The 24,897-nt window shown below is 48.6% G+C and overlaps 1 protein-coding gene across 1 annotated transcript in view; it reads left to right on the forward strand.

Moving 5' to 3' along the window:
• The window catches only part of LOC134346951 (solute carrier family 2, facilitated glucose transporter member 4-like), an 81,814-nt gene that overhangs the window by 47,483 nt on the left and 9,434 nt on the right, over positions 1-24,897 (forward strand). The window contains exons 3-9 of the mRNA XM_063048844.1: positions 2,229-2,404; positions 7,761-7,885; positions 7,965-8,080; positions 9,686-9,848; positions 17,019-17,206; positions 21,912-22,016; positions 23,635-23,736. Of these exons, the coding sequence (XP_062904914.1) occupies positions 2,229-2,404; positions 7,761-7,885; positions 7,965-8,080; positions 9,686-9,848; positions 17,019-17,206; positions 21,912-22,016; positions 23,635-23,736 (975 nt within the window). The remainder of the gene's footprint in view (positions 1-2,228; positions 2,405-7,760; positions 7,886-7,964; positions 8,081-9,685; positions 9,849-17,018; positions 17,207-21,911; positions 22,017-23,634; positions 23,737-24,897) is intronic.

Consider the following 24,897-nt stretch of genomic DNA (forward strand, 5'->3'; position numbering starts at 1 on the left):
ACCATCATAATTTTGTATGCCTCTATCTAATTGCCCCTCAGTTTTCTACATTCTAAATAATACAGTCCTAACCTATTCAATCTTTCCTTATAACTCAGGTCCTCCGGACCCAACAACATCCTTATAAATTTTCTCTGTACTCTTTCAACCTTATTTATATCTTTCCTGTCGGTAGGTGACCACAACTGGATGCAATACTCCAAATTAGGCCTCACCAGTGTAGTAGACAACTTCAACATAACATCCCATCTCCTGCACTTGAGTACTGCATTGTATTCCCCAACACACACACAAAATGCTACGGGAACTTACCAAGTCAGGCAGCATCTATGGAAATGAATAAACAGTTAACGTTTTGGGTCGAAACCCTTTAATTTTTATTTTATTGAGATACATCGCAGAATAGGCTCTCGGGCCCTTCGAGCTGTGCCGCCCAGCCATCCCCCGATTCTTACGGCCTCCATCGAGCAGGGTCAACCATGGATGTTACACCCTTGGCTGTCTAGATACACAAGCCTGGGCAGTACGATACGGAGGGCAAGCTGTTGCCCATGTAGCAAGCTCTCCCCCACTCCACGTATCTGATGAACCCAAAGGAACAACAGAGACCGATATAGTTTGGCACCAGCGGCGTCGCAGGAGTTGCCAGTCAGCGTTGAACTCAACGTAGGACTGCCTTAGGAACTTCATCTCCGGATATTTCCCTCAGGGTTTACTCCCGAAGCCTCCTCTGTGAGTGGGTATAACCACAAGGCAGTGGAGGTTTGAGTTCAGAGTCTCCTTCTAGATGAGCTGCCAACCATGGCTGGCGAGTCCCATCTGCCCGAGGCAAGTGGTTTTAAGGCACCAGTAACCTGCCTTTGCCCCTTCTCCTGTCAGTGGAAACGATTCTGCCGGGCTTAGTAACTAAGGCCAGGAGCTGGACTTGGTTGTCAGAGGCTATTTGAGGCACACACCATTGGGAGCATTTAATAGATAGTGGGAGTTTATCCTCACTAACTCCCCCAGCACTAACAACCTTAAGAAACCATCCCCCGATTTAAGCTAGCCTAATCACAGGACAATTTATAATGACCAATTAACCTACAGACCAGAACATCTTTGGATTGTGGGAGGAAACCAGAGCACCCGGAGGAAACCCACACGGTCACGGGGAGAACATACAATTGTACCCGGGTCGCCTGTACTCTAAAGCGTTGTGTTACCACTACACTACCATGCCACCCTCCGTCAGGACTTTGAAACGTTAGCAGTTTATTCATTCCCGTAGATGCTGCCTGACCTGTTGAGGTCCTCCAGCATTTTGTGTGTGTTGCTCTGGATTTCCAGCATCTGCAGAATCTTTTGTGTTTATCTATTCTCTAAGCTCTGTGTGGGACCCAGCATATTCCCCAGTGTGAGTGTGAGTCTGATTGGGTGTCTGTCTCTGCATGTGGGTGTTTGTGATTGTGTGTGTGTGTGGGGGGGGGGAGGCCTTTGTGGGCACATCTAGGTGAGTGTGTGTGCGTTGTGTCTGTCTGTCTGTTTGTGTGTGTGTGAGTGTGGGTCACTGTACCCTGCACTGTGAATTGCCCTGAGCTGGTATTTGGGATCGGAAATCATGATGCCCACTGCTGTGTGCTGCTGGATTCCACGCTGGGCTGGGGGCTGACCCCTCCCGGCTCTGCCCTCCAGTGCTCGCCTGGAGAGAGACGAACTGGATTACCTTCTTCTGTCAGAAACAGGAGAAAATCTACAAATGCTGGCAATCCAAGCAACGCGCCCACAATGCCGGAGGAACTCAGCAGGCCTGGTAAAGGGCCTTGGACCGAAACGTCGACTGTGCTCTTTTCTGTCGATGCTGCCTGGCCTGCCGAGTTCCTCAATCAATTTGTGTGTGTGTTACTTGCCTTCATCTGTGGCCACACTAGTGATATGAGGAACTGCTGCAGGCTGTTCTTGCAGAAATGTGGCTTCAGGACAACATCCTGCAGGCCATGCCACTCAGGCACTTGGGCTATATAATTGTGTTTTCGTAACTACGTTGTTCTGCTGGCATAATTATACGTGCTGCGTGTGAGTGTTGGTATTTGTTCTGCACCTTGTCAGAGGAACAGTTTTGTTTAGCTGTATTCATGTGTATGGTTGAATGACAATTTAACTTGAAATTGATTAACTAACTGAACCTCCTCCACCTCCGACTTTCCTCCATCCCGCTCCCTCCCCGGGACACCCTCCTTCCACTGCAGATCATCGAGCAAAGCTACAACAAGACCTGGATGGGACGGCAGACGGGCCTTGAGCACCCGCAGCCCATCGACCAGTCGGTGCTCACCACGCTGTGGAGCCTGTCGGTGGCCATCTTTTCCATCGGTGGGATGGTATCCTCGTTCCTGGTGGGAACACTCGCCGAGTGGCTGGGAAGGTAGGCCCGGCCAGGGCGGGAGAAGGGGTGAGAGCTTGGGGAAGTCAGGACCAAGTTGGAGTTAGTTCTAACTCTGCCCCCCACCACCACCACCACAACTGCCTCAGTGTTAACCAGGAGCCATATTGTAGTTAAAACTTCATGGTTGACATCAGGACACTTGGGACTTGAGATGGGGTCGGGGGAGGGGAGGTTTACCTTGTCCCAACACTACCTATTAACCCTTCATGAGGAGAGTGGATGTGTAGAGGGGGTTAACTGGACCATGAAGCTCACAATCAGGGTTATTGTCACTGATGTATGTTGTGATATTAGTTGTTTTGTGATGGAGGGGAAGAAGCTGTTCCTAAGACGTTGAGTGTGGGAATCTCCTGTCTGCTGGTAGTAATGAGAAGAGGGTCATAGAAAAGTACAGCGCAGAAACAGGCCCTTCAGCCTATCTCGTCCATGCTGAACCATTTAAACTATCTACTCCCATCAACCTGCACCGGGATCATAACCCTCCATACCCCTACAATTCACTTACCTATCCAAACTTCTCTTCAACTTTGAAGTTTGAACTTTGAAGCGCACGTGCACCACTTGTGCTGACAGCTCATTCCACACTCTCATCACCCTCTGAGAGAATGTTCCCCTTAAACTTTTCACCTTTCACCCTTAACCCACGGCCTCTAGTTGTCGTCCCACCCAGATTCAGTGGAAAAAGTCTGCTTGCATTTACCCTCTCTATACCCCTCATAGTTTCGTATCCCTCTATCAAATCTCCCCTCAATCTTCCACACCTGTCCCAGATGGTCTTTAACGGTGGATACCGCTTTCTTGAGGGAGTGCCTCCTGAGGGTGTCCTCGACAGTGAGAGCATTGTGCCTCTGCCTGTGGCCTCTTGTGCTCCTCTGCATTTGCAGCCTCTGTACCAAATGGTGGTACAACCAGTCAGAATGTCTCCGCTGAACTTCTGTGGAAGTTTGCTGGAGTTTTTGGCAATGTATTAAGTCTCCTTAAACTTCTAACGAAGTAGACCCACTGGTGTGCCCCTACGTGATTGCAGTGATGCATTGGCCCAGGACAGATCCTCTGAGATGCTGATGTCCTTTCCACCGTTGAACGCCCCAGTGAGGACTGGTGCTTGTTCTCCCACTGGAGATTGTAGTTTGTGTGTGTGTGTGTGAGTGGGTGGGTGGGAAAGGGGCTTCTTTCCTGTTGCTGTTGTTGCTTGACTTATTTGTTGAGATACAGCACAGGATAGGCCCTTCTGGCCCTTTAAGCCGTGCTGCCCAGCAACCCCCGGAACAATTTATCGTGACCAATTAACCTGCCAACCAATACGTCTTTGGACTGTGGGAGGAAACCAAAGCACCCGGAGGAAACCCACGCAGCCACAGGGGGAACATACAAAGTCCTTACAGGCACCAGCTGGAATTGAACCCAGGTTGCCTGTACTGTAAAGCACTGAGCTAACCACTACACTACCATGCCACCCCAGTGTTAGGCCGAACATTGTGGACATGCTAAGTTGGCACCAAAATGTGTGGCGAGACTTGCACATCCTTAGGTCGAGTTGGTTATCAATGCAAAGTGCCACATTTCACTGCAGGTTTTGTTGCCTCCGTGATTAATAAACAAACCTGAATCCTGACTTACCCTTCCTGCAGTCCACAGTCAAGTCCTGGGTCTTGCTGATGTTGAGTGCAAGGTTGTTGCTGTGGCACCACTCAACCAGCTGATCTAAATCACTCCCATACACCTCTTCGTCATCATCCGAGGCTGGTACCTCCCCCTCACCCTTTGCTCCCCACTCTTCAGGCAGATGAAGGAGAAAATAAGGGCATAAATAAATAATATAACAAGGGAAGAGAATACAAGGACATTCCCTTCAGAACAGAGAAGGGGAGGACTTTTATAAGAGTCATAGTTTAGCCAGAGGGTGGTGAATCTGTGGAATTCATTGCCACAGACAGCTGTGCAGAGCAGGTCATTGAGTATATTTAGGGTGAAAGTTGACAGGTTTTTGATTAGTCGGGCCATAAAGGGTTACGGGGAGAAGGCAGGAGAATGAAGTTAAGCAGAATAATTAATCAACCGTGATGGAATATGGAGCGGATTCAATGGGCTGAATGGCTTAATTCTGCTTCTATGACTTATCCCTGTAACTCAAACCCTCAAGTCCAGGCAACTTCATAAATCCCCTTTGCACTCTTTCCAATTTAACGATGCCTTTCCTACACCAGGGCAACCAAGACTGTACACAGTGCTCCGCAAATGTGGTCTCACCAATGTCTTGTACAATTGCACCATTCATTTTGATTAGACAACCAGAGATGAGCCGATGGTAAAGTATGACTTTCCCCTCTGAGCCTGAGAGCAGGATGTAGTGAGGACAGTTGGGGAGTCTGAGACCAGGGGTTACCGTCTCACAATGACAGGAAGGCCATTTAGGACAGAGCTTTGTAGAGGACATGCAGTGAGGTAGGTCAGCTGGTTGAGTGGTGTCACCACAACAACCTTGGGCTCAGCATCAGCAACACCAAGGAATTGATTGTGGATTTCAGGAAGGGGGAAGTCAGGAGACCACACAGCTGTCCTCACTGAGAGACTGGTGTGTGTTCTTCTCACTTCCCACTGACAGACCTCTTTGAATGGTAGGTGGTGAAAAGGGTGAGCAGCCTCAAGTTCCAGGGTGTCAACATCTCCGAGGATCTGTCCTGGGCCCAACACATTGATGCAATCATGAAGAAAGCATGTCAGTGGCTATATTTCATTAGGAGTTTGAGGAGAGTTGGTGTATCAACAAAGACTCTAGCAAGTTTCTACAGATGGCAAGCACTCTGCCTGGTTACATCGCTGTCCGGCCTGCAGGCTCCAATGCACAGGATCACGAGAGACGGCAGATGACTGTAGACTCAGGCAGATCTTTCATGGGCACAGTCCTCCTCATCTTCAAAACCGTGATGCCTCAAGACGGCAGCATCCATCAGTGAAAACCCTCACCACCCTCTTCTCATCAGGGTGGAGGTACAGGAGCCTGAAGACCCCATATTCAACATTTTAGAAACAGCTTCTTCCCCTCCTCCATCAGATTCCAGAACGGTCAGCGAACCCATGAACACTAACCGGCTGTACACCTTCTGCACTTTTTTTGTCGTTGATGGTCAGTTTAATATCTTGCACTACAATTTCCCGACATCTGTCGGCAGCAATAAGCCTGATTCTCATTCTGACTCTCTCGTGCATAGAGAGGGGAATCTGTGGGATAGCCCACCCTGAAACGCTGAGAGATTTCTGCAAGGTCAAGGAATCAAGAGACACAGGGGCAGGGCAGAGTGGTACTGAGCTCAAATATCATGACCTTGGTGATTGTTGGAGGAGGATCTGAGAGGCCGATAACCTTCTCTGGATGGTGGCGATGTCTCCCAGGGTGACCTCAGAGAATTAGTGAGACTCTATCCTCAGAGGTTCACCAGGTTCATTCCGGAGATGGAGGTGACAGTTGGGGTTAGCCGATGAGCAGAGATTGAGTCTGGGACTATACTCATTAAAATTCAGAAGAATGAAACGGGATTTTATAGAACCATATAAAATTATGAAGTGCTAGATAAGATAGAGGCAGCAAAGCTGTTGCCACTGGGAAGTCAGATTAGAACTAGGGGACATAACCTCAAGATTTGGGGGGAGTAGATTTCGAATAGAGATGATGAAAAACTACTTTTGAAAGTTCAACATTCAAAGCAAATTTATTATCAAAGTACATATATGTCATCGTATACAACCCTGAGGTTCACTTTCTTGTGGGCATCCTCAGTAAGTCCACAGAATAATAACCGCTGCAGAATCGACGGAAGACCACACCAACTTGGGCGTTGAATCAATGTACAAAAGACAACAAACCGTGCAAATACAAAAACAAAAGAAATAATATGAATAAATAAATAAGCAATAAATATCGAGAACATGAGATGACGAGTCCTTGAAAGTGAGTCCATTGGTTGTTAAAACATTTCAGTGATGGGGCCAGTGAAGTTGAGTGTAGTTATCCCCTCTGGTTCAAGATCCTGATGGTTGAGGGGGAATAACTGTTCCTGAACCTGGTGGTGTGGGTCCTGAGGCTCCTGTACCTTCTTCCTGATGGCAGCAGCGAGAAGAGAGCATGTCCTGGGTGGTGGGGCTCCCTGATGATGGACACTACATTTCATGTAGATGTGCTCAATGGTGGTGAGGGCTTTACCCGGGCCGTATCCCCTACTTTTTGTAGGATTTTCCATTCAATAGTATTGGTGTTCCCATACCAGTCTCTGATGCAGCCAGTCAATATACTCTCCACTGCACATCTATAGAAGTTTGACAGAGTTTTAGATGTCATGCCAAATCTTCACAAACTCCTAAGGAAGTAGAGGCACCCTCCATACTTTCTTTGTAATTGCATTTGTGCGCTGGGCCCAGGACAGGTCGTCAGAAATGATAGCACCAAGGAATTTAAAGTTGCTGACCCTCCCCACCTCTGATCCTCCGATGAAGACTGGCTCATGGACCTCTGGTTTCCTTCTTCTGAAGTCAATAATCAGCTCCTTGGTCGTGCTGATATTGAGTGAGAGGTCATTGCTGTGGCAACAGTCAGATTTTCAGTTTCCCTCCTATCTGCTGATTCATCACCACCTTTGATTTGGCCAACAACAGTGGTTTCGTCAACAAACATGAAAATGACATTGGAGCCGTGCTTAGCCAGCCACACAGTCATGAGGGTAAAATGGGTAGAGCAGGGAGCTAAGCACACAGCCTTGAAATGCACCTGTGCTGATGGAGATCGTGGAGGAGGTGTTGTTGCCAATCCGAACTGACTGGGGTCTGCAAGTGAGGAAACCGAGGATTCAATTGCACAAGGAGATATTGAGGCCCAGGTCTCGGAGCTTATCGATTAGTTCTGACGGGATGATGGTATTGGATGCTGAGTTGTAGTCAACAAAGAGCATCCTGACCTTTGTCTCGGTGCTGTGCTGAGCAGATGTTCCAGTGTTGAGTGCAGAGCCAGTGCGATGGCACCTGTTGCTTCTTGGAGCCGATTCATGTTGTTCCTCAGGCAGGAGTTGAAATGTTTCATCACTGCCGGAACAGATTCGATGAGCCAGATGGCCAACTAATGCTCTAATTTCCTGTGTTCTTATTGATTCATTAAAGGGTTCAAAAGATTTTGAGCTATTAAGGGAGGTATGGAAAAAGGGTGGGGAAATGATTAAGGTAATCATTTAAGGTAAATGATTGGCTGTGGTTTCAGTCAATATCAGAGTAGGCGCGAGGGTCCGAATGTCCTTCTGTTTCATGTTGTCTTTTGATTGGCTCACCAACATGTAACCTTGTCCAATAGGAAGAGAGCCATGCTGGTCAACAATAGCCTTGCTTTAATTGGAGGAACACTGATGGGGCTGTCGAAATACTGCCAATCATATGAAATGCTCATCCTTGGCCGCTTTGTCATTGGTGCTTATTCTGGTGAGTTGGCTGGCGATTTCCAAGCCCTGCCCTGTGATTGGTGGATTCTGGGAGCTAATGGTGTCCTGTGTCCCGGCAGGTATCTGTTCCGGACTGGTCTCGATGTACATTGGAGAGATTTCACCCACCAGCTTACGAGGAATGTTGGGAACATTGCACCAGCTTGGCATCGTATCCGGGATCCTCATTGCTCAGGTTTGACATGGGGTTCCAGATGTGCAATGGGATGAAATGGGTGCAGGACACTGGGGTAGGAAATTCGGATGCAGGATGCTGGGGTAAGAAATCTGGGGATCTCAGATGAGGAGCACTGTGGTCATAAGTGTTGAAACTTCAAATACAGGACACCGGGACAGGGAATCTCAGGTATAGTAAAGGGAGTCTGGGGTGTAAAGGTCTGCAGCAGGGAATCATGGAATGTTGAGTATGTGACTTGGCAGTTGGGAGTGCCGGAATCTATGAATCTCAAAGAACAGAGGTTGGAGAAGAAGTTTCAGGACTCTCGGGATATGGGGCATCATGACAGGCATTTGGGAATGCTGTTTACAGGACATTGAGATAGAGAGTGCTGGAATTTTGGACATCAGACTGTAGAATCTTGCATGGGAGTTACTGAATCCAGGACACTGAGGCGGAGAATTTGGGAAAAGGGCAAAAAAATTCCTGGATGTAGGGCATTGAGGTCAGGGTTGTGGAATTTTGGATGTAATGGTCTTGGGGTAGAGAGTCTGGAAACAAGTTTTGTAAGGTCTGGTCCTCTAGGACATGAGTGCAAGTATGGTTAGAAAAAGACAGACAAAGCAGGGTAAATAGATAATTAGCTTACAATTGTCATGTCACATGGGAAAACAATAACAGGATCAATAATAGTGTTACAATTACAGAGAAAGTGCAGGGTAGGCAGACAATAAGGTGCAAGACCCACAACGAGGTAGATTGCGAGGAAAAGTGTCCATCTTATCATACAAAAAGTCCATTGAAGAGTGCCATGTGTCTTTCACTAGGTCTTATAACAAAGAACTAAAAAGCACAGAGTGGATCAAAAGTGCATTTATTACTTGCAAGTTGAAGTTCACCACCGCTTCTTACAATAGGTAGCAGGTGGCTTCGCTTTACAGCTTATAAAGTTCGTATTTATAGAATTCTTTGGCTGTTATCTGTTCTGGCTGAGTCTGTTCCTACCCCCACCTCCACCCCAGCAGCTGCTGTCTTGTTTCTGTTCTATTCAAGGCCACACACAGTACATCAACCACCCCACCCCCTTAGTTACACAATGAATAACGATCAGGATATTACATGCCTCCTGCCACATACACACTTAGTATATAGAAAGCACTCTGGGATTATACAGGTTCCATTTTGTCACATTACGAGATTAAATACATAAAAATCTCAAAGTATCGAACATATTTCCACAAGAGTCTGATAACAGTGTGATAGAAGCTGTCCTTGAACTTGAAAGTTTTTTTCCAGACTTTTCTATCCCTTGTCCAATGGGAGAAGATAGACTCTCTGGGGTGGGGGGGGGTCTTTGATTGTGTTGTCAGTGATAAGTGTAGACAGTCCATGGTGGGGGAGGATGGTTTTCATGATGTGTTGACCTGTGCCCACAACTCTGCAGTTTCTTATGGTTATGGGCAAAGTGCGTGCCGTACCAAGCCGTTATGCATCCAAATGAGATGGTGGATCTGCAAATATTGGCGGGGATACGCTGGAACTAATAGCCAGTCATGTTGCTGGGGAGACAGGCAGGCTGAGGCCCAGACCTAATGGAGATGTTTCTGTGGCGTTTACTGGCAGATTTTCGGCCTGGACGTCATCCTGGGGACGGACGAGCTCTGGCCGTTGCTCCTGGCGGTCACTGTGCTACCGGCCCTCCTTCAGGCAGCCCTGCTTCCCCTCTGTCCGGAGAGTCCCCGCTTCCTCTACATCGTGCGCAACGAGGAGAGCAAGGCCAAGATATGTGAGTGGGCATCTTCCCCCCCACCCCACCGGCTGATCTCCAGAGACACCGGTTCAATTCTGACATCTGGTGCCGTGTGAATGCGTTTGTGTGTGCAGTTTGCGCATTCCCCCTGTGGCTGTATGAGTTCCTCAGGCTTCTGTAGTGTCCTCTCATATCCCATCTATAAATGACCAATTACCCCCCCCCCCAGTTTGTGAGTGAGGGGTAGAATCTGGGGTGGTGGATGGGAATGTGGGGAGACTGAAATAGCATCAATGTACATGGGTGGCTGACAGTCAGCACAGATCCAGTGGTCCGATGGGCCTGTTTCCTTGCTGTGCAAGTTTACAGTATAAACCTTCAGACTCCTGTGGCCAAACACAGCTTGGGAGGAGGCTATTAGGCCCCTCTATCACAGTCTGTCTCCTCTCTAACCCACTGCCCTGAGTTCCACTCAGATCCAGGCCCCCCTGGGAGCGGTCTCACAGAGTCTCTTTCAAACCACTGCCCTGAGGTCTCAGTCAGGTCCAGGTGAGTAGGAAAGGTAAAGGGCCAGATAGGAAGGAATCTAACAGGAGAGGAGAGTGGACGATGGGAGAAAGGGAAGGAGGAGGGCCTCCGGGGGAAGGGAGGTGATAGGCAGGTGAGGAGAAGAGGTAAGAGGCCAGAGTGGGAATAGAAGAGGGAAGGGGGAGAGAGAAAAGTAACCAGAAGGAGAAATCGATGTTCATGCCATCAGGTTGGAGGCTACCTAGACGGAATGTAAGGTGTTGTTCCTCCACCCTGAGGGTGGCCTCGTTGTCACAGTAGAGGAGGCCAGGGACCAACATGTTGGAACAGAAAAGGGAATCGGAACTAAAACGTTTGGCCTCCGGGAATTTCTGCTTTTGGTGGATGGAGCGGAAGCGCTTGACAAAGCGGTCCATTAGTTTAAGTTAGATCTCACCCACTGTAGAGGAGGTCGCATAAGGCGCACCAGACACAATAGACGACCCCAGCAGGTTCACAGGTGAAGTGTTGCCTCACCTGGAAGGACTGTTTGGGGCCCGGAATAGAGGTGAGGGAAGAGGTGAATGGGCAGGTGTAGCACCTTGGCTCCTTGCAGGGATAAGTGCCGGGACAGAGATTAGTGGGGAGGGATGAATGGACAAGGGAACCATGGAGGGATCTATCTCAGCAAAAAGTGGAAAGTGATTGGGGGGTGGGGAAAGGTAAAGATGCAGAATGATGTGTCAGATGCGGAGGCTCATGGGGTGGTAGGTGAGGACAAGAGGAACTCTATCCTTGTTAGGGCGGCAGGAAGATAGGGTGAATGCAGATGTTTGGGAAATTGAGGAGATGTGGGTGAGGATAGCATCAGTGGTGGAGGAAGGGAAACCCCATCTTTGAAGAGGGAGGACATCTCTGCTGCCCTGGAAAGGAGAGTCTTATCCTGGGAACAGATGCGGCGGAGATGACGGAACTGAGAAAAAGGAATAGCATTTTCACAGGAGACAGGGTGAGAAGAGGTACAGTCAAGATGGTTGAGAGAGTCAGTAGGCTTGTAAAAGATTTTGTCACGTACCCCGTGATGGGAATAAAGGACCAGTAGAGATGGAAAACACTTTGGAGTCCAGTATTGCTATAAACTAATAATATTTATTAGTAACTACGCAATACAGTAATATAAATGTAGATAAGTCAAACAGGTTAGCAATGAATACATAAAAGTAAGTATATCAGTAAGTGTGGAAATATATGTATGAAAAACCAAGCTTCTTTAAGTCTAGGGGTAAAAAGATACAGTCTTACGATGATGAATAAAGTTCAGTTCAGTTCAGTTCGTGGTATTGAGTTGAGTAGTGATGGAGAGAGAGAGAGAGTGAGAGAGGGAGAGATTTGAGTCTTCAGGTGAGTTGATGCCATCAATCTTCTCATTGTCCTCCAAAATCCTTTAAAAGTCACCAACTGTGACTCTAACGAAGGGGACCGGTTTTTTGTGGTGGAGCTATCACCCAGGCAAGGGTGGACACATGGACAACTCCCCACCAGTCAACCCCGTTTCCTTCTTCCACTGCAAGAGCGATGGATCGATCCACCTGATCGATCCTCCAAAACCCACTTTTTCTGCGGGCACAACAATGCTCATTCAGTGTCCAGATCATGTGTCTGAGGTCTGTATCATCCGACCTCCTGTTTATCTCACTGCACTGAGCATCAACTGTCATTCAAGTAATCCCTCTTTCCTTTGTCTGTGAAGAAATGCAAGCAGGCAACCTGTCCTTGGTCACCATAGCAACTTTCGAGCTGCTCGGTGCCGTCTCCAAACCCAACTCAGTAGAAATCCAAAGTTACTTCCAGTGCCTTAAAGTGACAGTCCAACCATTAATCTTCATCTCTCTCTCTCTCTTTTCAAAGCAACATATCGGTGGTAAATAACTCTCTCTTTTCCAAAGCACAGTTAATAGGGTTACTTCAGGATCCCCTCACACTCCCCTTCCTCAGAGAAAAAAATTGTCAAAGACGATTTTTAAAAAAATGTTAATTACAGAGTTTGAAACGATACAGGCAAAAAAAAATCATCAGCTGACAGAGCAAAAATGTGTACAGTTTCCAACTTAACATCTGGATAAGCAACCAGCTATAATATTGTCAGTACCTTTCACATGTTTGAATGTCAGATCAAATTCCTGCAATATTAGACTCCAATTTAACAATCTTCTATTCTTATCCTTCATTTTAGTTAAAAACACCAACGGATTATGATCTGTGTAAATCACAAGGGGTCTTTGAGCAGGACAGGTATAAACCGCAAAATGTTGTAAGGCCAGAATAAGTGCCAATAACTCCTTTTCAACAGTTGAATGATTTTTCTTATGCACATTAAATTTCTTTGAGAAATAAACTACTGGGTGTTCAATGTCATCCACACCCTTCTGTAACAGTACTGCCCCAGCAGCTTCGTCACTTGCGTCTGTTGCTATCGAGAATAGTTTTGAAAAATCAGGTGCTTTGAGCACAGGATGATAACACAGAATGGTTTTCAGGCGTTCAAATGCCTCCTGGCAAAGGTCATTCCATACAAATCTTTCACTCTTCCCCAGGAGTTTTGTTAGGGGAAGAGCGATGTCAGCAAAGTTCTTACAAAACTTACGATAATACCTAACCATTCCTAAAAACCTTCTTAAAGCTTTCTTGCCAGTTGGAAAAGGAACTTCAGCAACAGCTTGAACCTTGGCCTGTATAAGAGCCAGCTACTGCTGAAGTTCCTGTTCAGGCTTATTTGTGAGCTGAACTGCTGGGTAAACATCTCCACCTGCAAGGTCATTACCGAGTAAGGACATCAACATGCTCTATCGGTAGTTCAGATCGTACCCCTATTGTGACTGGCTTGGATACTACGTCACATTTCAAAATTATCTTATGCAAAGGCACGGCCTCTGCTCCCTTTCCAATGCCCTTGATAATATTTACTTCCCCAGTCTCTGTCTCAGCACCAAATTCCAAAACACTCTTTAATATCAGTGACTGGAAAGCTCCAGTAGCTCTCCAGATTCTCACTGGAACGGGGGTTGACCCCTCCTTCACAGACACAAACCCTTCTGAAATAAATCTCTCGAGTCCCTCCTGAACTCGGTCAGACCCCTCCTTCTTCAGCGGTGTTTTAGCCGTCTGAACACAGGCATTTGGGGTTTTCTCTTTCTCTTTTCCTTTTCCCCTCTTCATAGCAAAACAATTGGACGCCACATGGCCAAGTTTTCCACAAGAGTAACACTTGAAACTGGGAAATTTTCCCCCTGACTGTTTCCCTTCCTCCTTACTTTTGTCACTAGTCCCCGGTTTACTCTCTGGTTTAGCTGGTGGATTATCTCTACTCCCTTGTTGGTTATTCTTAGTGGGAAAAAACTTAGCTTTATGATTTAAGGCATACTCGTCTGCTAACTTAGCAGACTCCAACAGTGTCGCTGCCCCTTTCTCATCTAAGTGCGTCCTTATCTCAGCCGAGACGCAGGTTTTAAACTCTTCAATCAATAACAACTCTTTCAAGTTGTCAATATTCTCATTTGCCTCTTTTGAAGCACACCACCGATCAAGGTTCACCCGTTTCTCATGGGCAAACTCCACATACGTTTGGTTCCAGGACTTCCTCAAACCTCAAAACCTTTGTCTATACGCCTCCGGGACTAACTCATAAGCCTTAAACACAGCACCTTTCACTTTATCATAATCCTTTGTGTCTTCGAGAGACAGGGCTGCATAAGCATGCTGAGCCTTCCCCTTAATCACACTCTGTAGTAGCACTGCCCACTGATCCCTCGGCCAATTCCGATCATGGGCCACTTTCTCAAAATGTAGGAATTACCCATCAATTTCTGCTTCATCAAATGGAGGCACTAACCTAATTTCTTGACTGACACTAAACCCCTCATCACGGTTCACCACCTGATTGTTACGTTGCCATTTCTCCCTTTCAAACGCTCTCTGTCTCTCTGCCTCTTCTCTCCATCTATCTGCCTCTCTAGCCTCATGGATCCTCTGTTTTTCTGCGACCTCGGCCTCGAGCTGTAGTAATTCCAATTTCAGTTTCAACCGAGCTTCAGTCTCAGTATGTACCCTACCTTCAGCAAATAACTCTAACGCCTCCTCCTCAAACGTTCCCTTAGCTACATAATGCTGGGCTATTATCATCTGCATCTGAACGCTCCTCATTTTAGTGGTCACTCTTAGTTTTAACCTTTGAGCAATTCCCAACAGCAAATCCCTCTTAGCATCCTCCAACGCCTCAGGGGTTGGTTCTGCCATAAACTTATTAACTTCAAACTCCATTTCTGCTGATATTCCACACAACCAGATCACAAGGAATTTTCCCCAATCAATTCAAACCAGCCTCCCGACCAATTTGTTCAAATTGCGGATGCAGGCCCCAATTTTGTCACGTACCCCGTGACGGGGATAAAGAACCAGCAGAGATGGAAAACACTTTGGAGTCCAGTATTGGTATAAACTAATAATATTTATTAGTAACGACGCAATACAGTAATATAAATGTAAATAAATCAAACAGGTTAGCAATGATTACATAAAAGTAAGTATATCAGTAAGTGTGGAAATATATGTATGAAAAACCAAGCTTCTTTAAGTCTAGGGGTAAAAAGATACAGTCTTACGATGATGAGTAAAGTTCAGTTCAGTTCAGTTCGTGGTATTGAGTTGAGTAGTGATGGAGAGAGAGAGAGAGTGAGAGAGGGAGAGATTTGAGTCTTCAGGTGAGTTGATGCCATCAATCTTCTCGTCGTCCTCCAAAATCCTTTAAAAGTCACTGACTGTGACTCTGACCAAGGGGACCGGTTTTTTGTGGTGGAGCTATCACCCAGGCAAGGGTGGACACATGGACAACTCCCCACCAGTCAACCGCTTCTCCTCCTTCCACTGCAAGAGCAATTGGATCAAGACGCCTGATTGATCCACCAAAACCCACTTTTTCTGCGGGCACAATGCTCATTCAGTGTCCAAACATGTGTCTGAGGTCTGTATCATCCGACCTCCTATTTATCTCATGGCACTGAACATCAACTGTCATTCAAGTAATCCCTCTTTCCTCTGTCTGTGAAGAAATGCAAGCAGGCAACCTGTCCTTGGTCACCATAGCAACTTTCGAGCTGCTCGGTGCCGTCTCCAAACCCAACTCAGTAGAAATCCAAAGTTACTTCCAGTGCCTTAAAGTGACAGTCCAACAGTTAGTCTTCATCTCTCTCTCTCTTTTCAAAAGCAACATATCGGTGGTAAATAACTCTCTCTCTCTTTTCAAAAGTACAGTTAATAGGGTTACTTCAGGATCCCCTCACAGTATCCAGAGATGGAGACAGAGGGCTCGAGAGAGGGGAGGGAGGTGTCAGAAACAGGAAAGGTGAATTTAACTTGGAGGAAGCTTGATGAAACTGGTGAGCTCAGCACGGGTGCAGGAAGTGGCACCCAAGCAGTTATCAGCGTAGGGCAGGAAGACCAGGGAAGGCTTGGGATATGGACTGTTCCACCTAGCCAGTGAAGAGACAGGCATTGCTACACCTTGAGTTTGGAGAAAGTGGGAGGAGCCAAAGGAGGAATTGTTGCTGGTGAGGACCAGTCTGCCAGATGGAGGAGGGAGGTGGTGGAAAGGAACCGGTTGTGTCTTCTGTTGAGAAAGAAGTGCGGAGCTTTAAGGCCTTCTTGATGGGGTGTCGAGGTGTATAGGGACTGGACGTTCATGGTGAAAATGAGGTGGTCAGGACGAAGGAATTGTAAGTTATGAGGAGATGGAGGCAGAATCAAATATTGCTATGATGATTGTACATTCTAGTATCAATTGTTTGGTGACAATAGAGTATAAAGTCTGTGAAGTGTCGCGGATGTAGATGTGATGGGACTGAACCAGGGGGTGTAGGATGGAGTCGAGGTCTGTGGACACGAGTTCAGTGGGGCAGGAGCAGGCAAAGACAGTCGGCCTACCCGAACAGTCAGGTTTGTAGGAGGTAGGAATGAGCAGTGTGGGGTAGGGGAACTGTGAGTTTGGTGGCAGTGGATGGGAGTTCTCCAGAGTCGATGAGGTCGGTGATGGAGTCAGAGACACCACCAGGAGTGGGGTCCTCTTCAAGGAGTAGCTGTGAGGAGGTGTCTGAGAGTTACCGCCTCACCTCAGCAAGGTAGACGTCAGTCCGCCACACTACAAACGCACCGCACCCCGTTTGTCTGCGGGTCTGCGGGTTGGGACTGGTGCGGAGACAGTGGAGAACAGAGTGTACCAAGAGGGTAAGATTTGAGAGGGAGAGGGGAGTGCTGAAGTTGAGCTGGTCAGCAATTAGAGATGAAAAGACCCAGGGCAGGCAGAAACCAGAGCGGAATGTCCAAGAATAGGAGGGAGTGTTGGAGACAGGAGAAGGGGTCATCAGTGTGGGAATTCTTGCCAAAGAAGTGGGCTCAGAGACAGAGACGACAGAAGAAGATCTCAGTGTTATAGTGGGCACGGAACTCATGGGGGTGCAGGCAATGGGGGACAGAATTCCCCTCGGTAGTTTATTCCTCTCCATAGATGCTGCCTGACCTGTCAAGTTCCTCCAGCATTTTATGTGTGTTGTCTAACAGCCATTATCCTCGGAGTATTCCTCGTACCTCCCACCATGGTGAGGTAACCTTTAACCGATTGGTAACTAGGCTCTCTGGTGTCATGCACAGGTTTGAGGAGACTCACGGGCCAGCAGGATGTCTCCAGTTCTCTCTTGGAGATGAAGGAGGAGAAGCGGAGGATGAACCTGGAACGTAAGGTGACCATCGCTCAGCTGTTCAGGAGCCCCACCTATCGGCAACCCCTCTTCATCGCCGTCATGCTGCAGATCTCTCAGCAACTATCGGGCGTCAACGCTGTGAGTATCCGCGGCCCCACCCGACCCGCTTACTCCTCCGTCACTCTCCACTGCGACCCCCACCCGACCCGGTCACTCTCCACCGCGACCCCTACCCGACTGGTCACTCTCCACCGCGACCCCCACCCCACCCGGTCACTCTCCACCGCGACCCCCACCTCACCCGGTCACTCTCCACCGCGGCCCCCACCCTACCCAGTCACTCTCCACCGTGACCCCCACCCGACCCGGTCACTCTCCACCGCAGCCCCCACCCGACCCGGTCACTCTCCACTGTGACCCCCACCCGACCGGTCACTCTCCACCGCGACCCCCACCCCCCCCGTCACTCTCCACCGTGACCCCCACCTCACTCGGTCACTCTCCACCGCGGCCCCCACCCGACCCGGTCACTCTCCACCGTGGCCCCCACCCGACCGGTCACTCTCCACCGCGACCCCCACCCCACCCCGTCACTCTCCACCGTGATCCCCACCTCACTCGGTCACTCTTCACCGCGGCCCCCACCCAACCCGGTCACGCTCCACCGCGACCCCCACCCGACCCAGTCACTCTCCACCGCGACCCCCACCCGACCCAGTCACTCTCCACCGCGGCCCCCACCCGACCCGGTCACTCTCCACCCCGACCCGGTCACTCTTCCGTCACTCTCCACACACTACCCACCATATCCTCACATCCACTGCCACGAGTTCTTGTGCTGGGGAGGGGCGAGGTCTTCATTCTACACCCTGGGCAACTCTGTCATTTAGACAACACACACAAAATGCTGTTGAACGCAGCAGGCCAGGCAGCATCTATAGGAAGAAACACAGTTGAAGTTTCGGGCCGAGACCCTTCGTCAGGACTAACTGAAAGAAGAGATGGTAAGAGATTTGAAAGTGGGAGGGGGAGGGGGAGATCCAAAATGATAGGAGAAGACAGGAGGGGGAGGAATGGAGCCAAGAGCTGGACAGGTGATTGGCAAAGGGGATATGAGAGGATCATGGGACAGGAGGCCCAGGGAGAAGGAAAAGGGGTGGGGGGAGAAAATCCAGAGGATGGGCAAGGAATATAGTGAAAGGGACAGATGGAGAAAAAAAGAGAGAGAGAAAAAAGAAGAGATAGATAAATAGATAGATAGATAAATAAATAAGGGATGGGGTAAGAAGGGGAGGGGGGCATTAACGGAAGTTAGAGAAGTCGATGTTCATGCCATCAGGTTGGAGGCTACCCATACGGAATATAAGGTGTTGTTCCTCCAACCTGAGTGTGGCCTCATCTTTACAGTAGAGGAGGCCGTGGATAGACATGTCAGAATGGGAATGGGACGTGGAATTGAAATGTGTGGCCACTGGGAGATCCTGCTTTCTCTGGCGGACAGAGCGTAGATGTTCAGCAAAGCGGTCTCCCAGTCTGCGTCGGGTCTCACCAATATATAAAAGGCCACATCGGGAGCACCGGACGCAGTATATCACCCCAGTCGACTCACAGGTGAAGTGATGCCTCACCTGGAAGGACTGTCTGGGGCCCTGAATGGTGGTAAGGGAGGAAGTGTAAGGGCATGTGTAGCACTTGTTCCGCTTACACGGATAAGTGCCAGGAGGGAGATCAGTGGGAAGGGATGACGGAAAAAGTGCTACACCTGCCCTTACACTTCCTCCCTCACCACCATTCAGGGCCCCAAACAGTCCTTCCAGGTGAGGTGACACTTCACCTGTGAGTCGGCTGGGGTGATATACTGTGTCCGGTGCTCCCGGTGTGGCCTTCTATATATTGGCGAGACCCGACGCAGACTGGGAGACCATTTCGCTGAACACCTACGCTCTGTCCGCCAGAGAAAGCAGGATCTCCCAGTGGCCACACATTTTAATTGCACATCCCATTCCCATTCTGATATGTCTATCCACGGCCTCCTCTACTGTAAAGATGAAGCCACACTCAGGTTGGAGGAACAACACCTTATATTCCGTCTGGGTAGCCTCCAACCTGATGGCATGAACATTGACTTCTCTAACTTCCGTTAATGCCTCACCTCCCCTTCATACCCCATCCCTTATTTATTTATTTATTTATCTATCTATTTATTTATTTATTCATTTATTCATCCATCCATCCCTTTTTTTCTTCTCCCTCTGTCCCTCTCACAATTACTCCTTGCCTGCTCTCCATCTTCCTCTGGGCTCCCCTCCCCCTTTCTCTCTCCCTAGGCCTCCCGTCCCATGATCCTCCCTCTTCTCCAGCCGTGTATCCCTTCTGCCAATCACCTGACCAGCTCTTGGATATAGATAGATAGATAGATATACTTTATTAATCCCGAGGGAAATTTGGTTTCGTTACAGCCGCACCAACCAAGAATAGAGCATAAATATAGCAATACAAAAACCCCCAACAATCAAACACCAAAATGCAAACTATGCCAGATGGAAAATAAGTCCAGGAACAGTCTATTGGCTCAGGGTGTCTGACCCTCCACGGGAGGAGCTGCAAGTTCGATGGCCACAGGCAGTAACAACCTCCCGTGCTGCCAAGTGTTGTATCACGGTGGAATGTGGCCGAAGTCCAACAGTAAAAAGTTCAATATCCAGTCTGTAAACACATTCCTCGATCGTAATATACCCCGGATTGCACATCCGTTGTTAACCAGATCAGTAAGCACCCAACTCCTTTACGCTTACCGCTCTCAGTGCACTTCCGGTCAGCCGGAACGGTATTACCCACCGAACTCCTCTTCTCCATAAGTCTCTGTTGTCTCGACCTGGTCCTCTTTCCTCGGCTTTGTGATCCCCCTCTGTGTGTTTTCCTCCGGATTTCAGCAAGGGTGTCCACCGCTCTGTTCGCTAAGCTGGCCGGGATTTGCTGGTCCATGAAATACACAATGCGACCTTGCTTCTGTCCCGTGTGTCGGGATGTAACCATTTCCAGCGCTAAAGAAAACCCAAATAAAACTCTCTCTACCAGCATGTTAGAGAGGGTGCAGCTTCGACGTGTTACCGTGAGAAAAAAAATACAAAAAATAACATAAATTGAAAAGTAAGAAGTAGAAAGTAAGAATAGATCGGAACGGCCGTACCAGGCTGCATGCACGACCGGCGCATGCCTCCCCCTCCTGTCTTCTCCTATCATTTCGGATCTCCCCCTCCCCCTCCCACTTTCAAATCTCTTACTAGCTCTTCTTTCAGTTAGTCCTGATGAAGGGTTTTGGCCCGAAACGTCGACTGTACCTCTTCCTAGAGATGCTGCCTGGCCTGCTGCGTTCACCAGCAACTTTGATGTGTGTTGCTTGAATTTCCGGCATCTGCAGATTTCCTCATGCCTGCCATTTAGAAGTTGGCTCGGCCCATTTCACGTGACAATTATTTGGAGTCGTGCATTTTAGAGGGTCTGGAGTCGCAGAGAGGACATCAGGAGCCTCTCCCGCCAGTGGATGTCCCCAAGGGTGCTGGGCGTTCAACAGCAACTTCAAAGGCTGGATTGTTACCCTTTGAACCTCACTCCATGTGAAGCCGTTTCCCAGTGAATCCCACTCCCTGACAATCCCCGCTCCCTGCCAATCCCTCTCCCTGTGAATCCCACTCCCTGACAATCCCCACTCCCTGCCAATCCCTCTCCCAGTGAATCCCACTCCCTGACAATCCCCACTCCCTGCCAATCCCTCTCCCTGTGAATCCCACTCCCTCTGAAGCCGTTTCCCAGTGAATCCCACTCCCTGACAATCCCCACTCCCTGCCAATCCCTCTCCCTGTGAATCCCACTCCCTCTGAAGCCGTTTCCCAGTGAATCCCACTCCCTGCCAATCCCTCTCCCTGTGAATCCCACTCCCTCTGAAGCCGTTTCCTCGTGAATCCCACTCCCTGACAATCCCTGCTCCCTGCCAATCCCGCTCCCTGTGAATCCCTTTCCCCTCGACACTCAATCTGGACAATCTCAAATCTTATTCCCAGTGAATCGCACTTGCCGCGATTCCCACTCCCAATGCTGTCAATCCCAGCTCTTATCAAACTCTGGAACGAACCTCTCGCACGCTAATAGATGAGCACTTGATCTCTCAGTCGACCTTGCATTTTATTTGTCCGCCAGCTCTGCATGTTCTGGGTAATTGTAACACGTACACCCTGTATTGTGTTTTCACCACCTCGAGGTATGTATGTATGGCATGGTCTGTCCAGATAGCACATCATCAAATACTGTATCTCAGTACATCTGACAATAATAAACCTGTTACCATTATAATCTTCTTTAAATTTTCTCTCTTCCCTCCCTCCTCTCTTCCCTCCCTCTCGCTCTCTCTCCCTCTCACCCCCTCTCTCCCCTCCCCTCTCTCTGCCCTCCCCCTCTCTCCCCTCCCTCCCCCTCTCTACCCTCCCCCTGTCCCCTCCCCTCTCCCTTCTCCCTCTCTCTCCCCTCCCCCTCTCTCTGCTCCCTCCCCTCTCTCCCCTCCCCTCTCCCTCTCCCCTCCCCTCCCTCTCCTCCCCCTCTCCCTCTCCCTCTCTCCTCCCCCTCTCTCCCCTCCCCCTCTCTCTCTCCTCTCCCCTCTCCCTCTCCCCCTCCCCTCCCCTTCTCCCCTCCCCTCCCCCCTCCCTCTCTCTCCCCTCCCCCCCTCTCCTCCCCCCTCTCTCTCTCCCCTCCCCTCTCCCTCTCTCCCCTCCCCTCTCCCTCTCCCTTCCCCTCTCCCTCTCCCCCCTCCCCTCCCCTCTCCCTGTCTCCCCTCCCCCTCTCTCTCCAGGTATTTTATTACTCCACCAGCATCTTCATCGGGATGGGCATCAAACACCCGGTGTACGTCACCATTGGAGTAGGCATCGTCAACACCGTGTTCACTGTGCTGTCTGTGAGTATTCCGCTCAGCGGCCGAGTGCCCTGCACATTCCCACCCGCCCTGCGGGGGGGGAGACAGAGAGCCGCCTCCACCACAGACCCAGATGCTGGGTCTGAGAGACATGCGGGTCGCTTTGAGGAAGGGGAGAGGCTGCAGAGGGGCTAAAACAGACTAGGAGAATGAGCAAAGAAGTGACAGGTGGACTAAGGTGTCAGGAAATGTATGGTCTTGCAGTTTGGTAGAAGAAAGAAAAGCGTAGACTATTCTCTAAATGCAGAGAAAATTTTAAAATCTGTTGTGCAAAGGACCCTGGGAGTCCTCATGCAGGATTCCCTAAAGGTTAATTTGCAGGTTGAGTTTGTAGTGAGGAAGGCAACTGTAACATTAGCATTCATTTCAAGTAGACTAGAATATAAAAACAAGGAAGTAACGTTGAGACTTTATGAAGCGCTGGTGAGGCCTCACTTGGAGTATTGTGAGCAGTTTTGGGCCCCTTATCGAAGAAAGGACATGCTGAAACTGGAGTGGGTTGAAAGGAGGTTCATGAAAATGATTCCAGGTTTGAAAGTCTTATCATATCAGGAGCTTTTGATGACTCTGGGCCTGTACTCTCCGGAATTCAGAAGAATGAAGGGTGACCTCATTGAAACCTATGAAATGGTGAAAGGCCTTGATAGAGTAGATGGGACGTTTCCTATGGTGTGGGATCTAAGATCAGAGAACACAGCCTCAGAGTAGAGGGACATCCATTTAGAATGGAGATGAAGAGAGACTTCTTTATCCAGAGAGTGGTGAATCTGTGGAATTCTTTGCCACAGGCAGTTGTGGAGGCCAAGTCTTTAAGTATATTTAAGACCATAAGATATAGAAGCCATTTGGCCTATCGAGTTTGCCCTGCCAGTTCACCATGGTTGATTCAATTTTCCTCTCAGCCCCAATCTCCTGCCTTCTCCCTGTATCCCTTCATGACCTGACCAATCAACAATCTATTAACCTCTGCCTTAAATATACATTAAAAAAAACGAGACATAGGGATGGAGGAAAGCCTGGGGTTATGGTGCACATTCCATTTTCGATTGAGAAATGCCCTGTTGAAGATTGCAGTGAGATTTATAACACCATGGGAGCCTTTCGTTCCCACATGAAGAAGAAACACCAAATCAGATACATTACAGCAACTTGCACTAACTGCGGAAAAATATGCAAACTCCATCCCATTGCTCGCCATAGTGGTAAGTGTAAAGGAAAATCTAGACATGCAGAAGACATGGGGCATGTTTGTGATACCTGCAAGGAGGCATTTAAAACAAAGATCGGCTTAGGACATCATGTGAGCCACCGACATGCTGGAATTTGTAGTGAAAAATGAATTAAAGAGGTCATGTTGAAAAAGGCCAAGAAGGAAAGAGCAATGGACAGCAGAGGGAACTAGGTTTTAGAGATGTGACTCAGACTTCCGCACAGTACTGTATCTGCCTCAACCACTCGCTCCAGCAACTTGTTCCAGACACTGATCAGCCTCTGGGTGAAAAGTGGGAGGAGGTGTATGAAAGACCGTGAGATGAGGAGCATCTGGGGCTTCAGGCAGGTCGGCCATTGAATGATAGTCCCCTCCCCTTCTGTTCTGCAGCTGTTTCTCATCGAGAGGATGGGCCGCCGGGCCCTTCAACTCTTGGGATTGGCCGGGATGTGCGGCTGTGCCATAGTGATGACTGTTTCTTTGACGCTGCTGGTAAGTAAAAGCTCACCCAATTGGCCAAATTTTTTTGCTCTTCAAATAATGCACTGCCCCCCTTCTTAAGAGTTATTTCTTTTATTTATATAATTTTTATTGTTTATTTATTAAAAGGTTCTTTAGAAATAAAAATGTTTATTTCTTACAGATTTGAAATCATTTCCTTTTCTGAAGCTTCCTGCCCCCTCTGAACCACATCTCAAGCTTGGATAATAATTCCCCCTAGTCAAAAAGTCAAGTCAAGTTTATAGTCATTTGCACAAGTACACGTGTGCACAGGGGTAATGGAAAACTTACCTGCATCGTAGGCACACAGCATTACATTAGCACCATTCACAAGAAAAACTAATTATACACAGATTATGCAAAATTATACAAGAAGGTACTTGCATAAAACAAAAACGCATCAAGTCCACTGCACTGCAAAGTGGTCTTAGTTTGGTGTACTGAGGTAGTGATAAGGGTTGTACTGGTTGGTTCGAGAACTGGATGGATGAAGGGAAGGAGCTGTTCCTGAACCTGGTGGTGTGAGATTTCAAGCTTCTGTACCTCCTACCCGATGGTGGCTGTGAGAAAATGGCGTGGGCCAGACAGAACATAGAACACCACAGCACAGTACAGGGCTTTTGGCCCGCAATGTTGCACCGACCTTTAACCTAATCGGAGATCAACCTAACCCTTCCCTCCCACACGGGCACACGAGTGAAAGAAAAATGAAAGGCTATCTAATAGTCTCTTAAATGTCCCTAAAGTTTCAGCCTCTACCACCACCCCTGATAGTGCATTCCATGCTCCTACTACTCTCTGTAAAAAAAAACCTACCTCTGATAACACCCCCACCCCCACACAATCTCCTAAAATGATGTCCCCTTATAATAGCCATTGCCGCCCCGGGAGAAGTCTCCAGCTGTCCTCTGTCAAGTCACTTCTCATCCTCCTTCATTCCTGGCTCATTCAACCTTAGACATGCTCTCTAACCCACACAGCATCCCGGTAAATCTCCTCTCCACCTCATCCTCGATGCCTGTTACGCCACTAGTGTTTAGGGCAGCAGTGAACATCCTCCATCTCTGTCGGTGTTCGGGGCTTCCTTCACCATGGCAGGAGCTTCCAAACCTCTTCTGCACCCTCTCTAAAGCTTCCACATTCTTCCTATGA

Source organism: Mobula hypostoma, chromosome 5 (genome assembly GCF_963921235.1).
Source record: "Mobula hypostoma chromosome 5, sMobHyp1.1, whole genome shotgun sequence".
In the NCBI taxonomy this organism is placed as follows: domain Eukaryota; kingdom Metazoa; phylum Chordata; class Chondrichthyes; order Myliobatiformes; family Myliobatidae; genus Mobula; species Mobula hypostoma.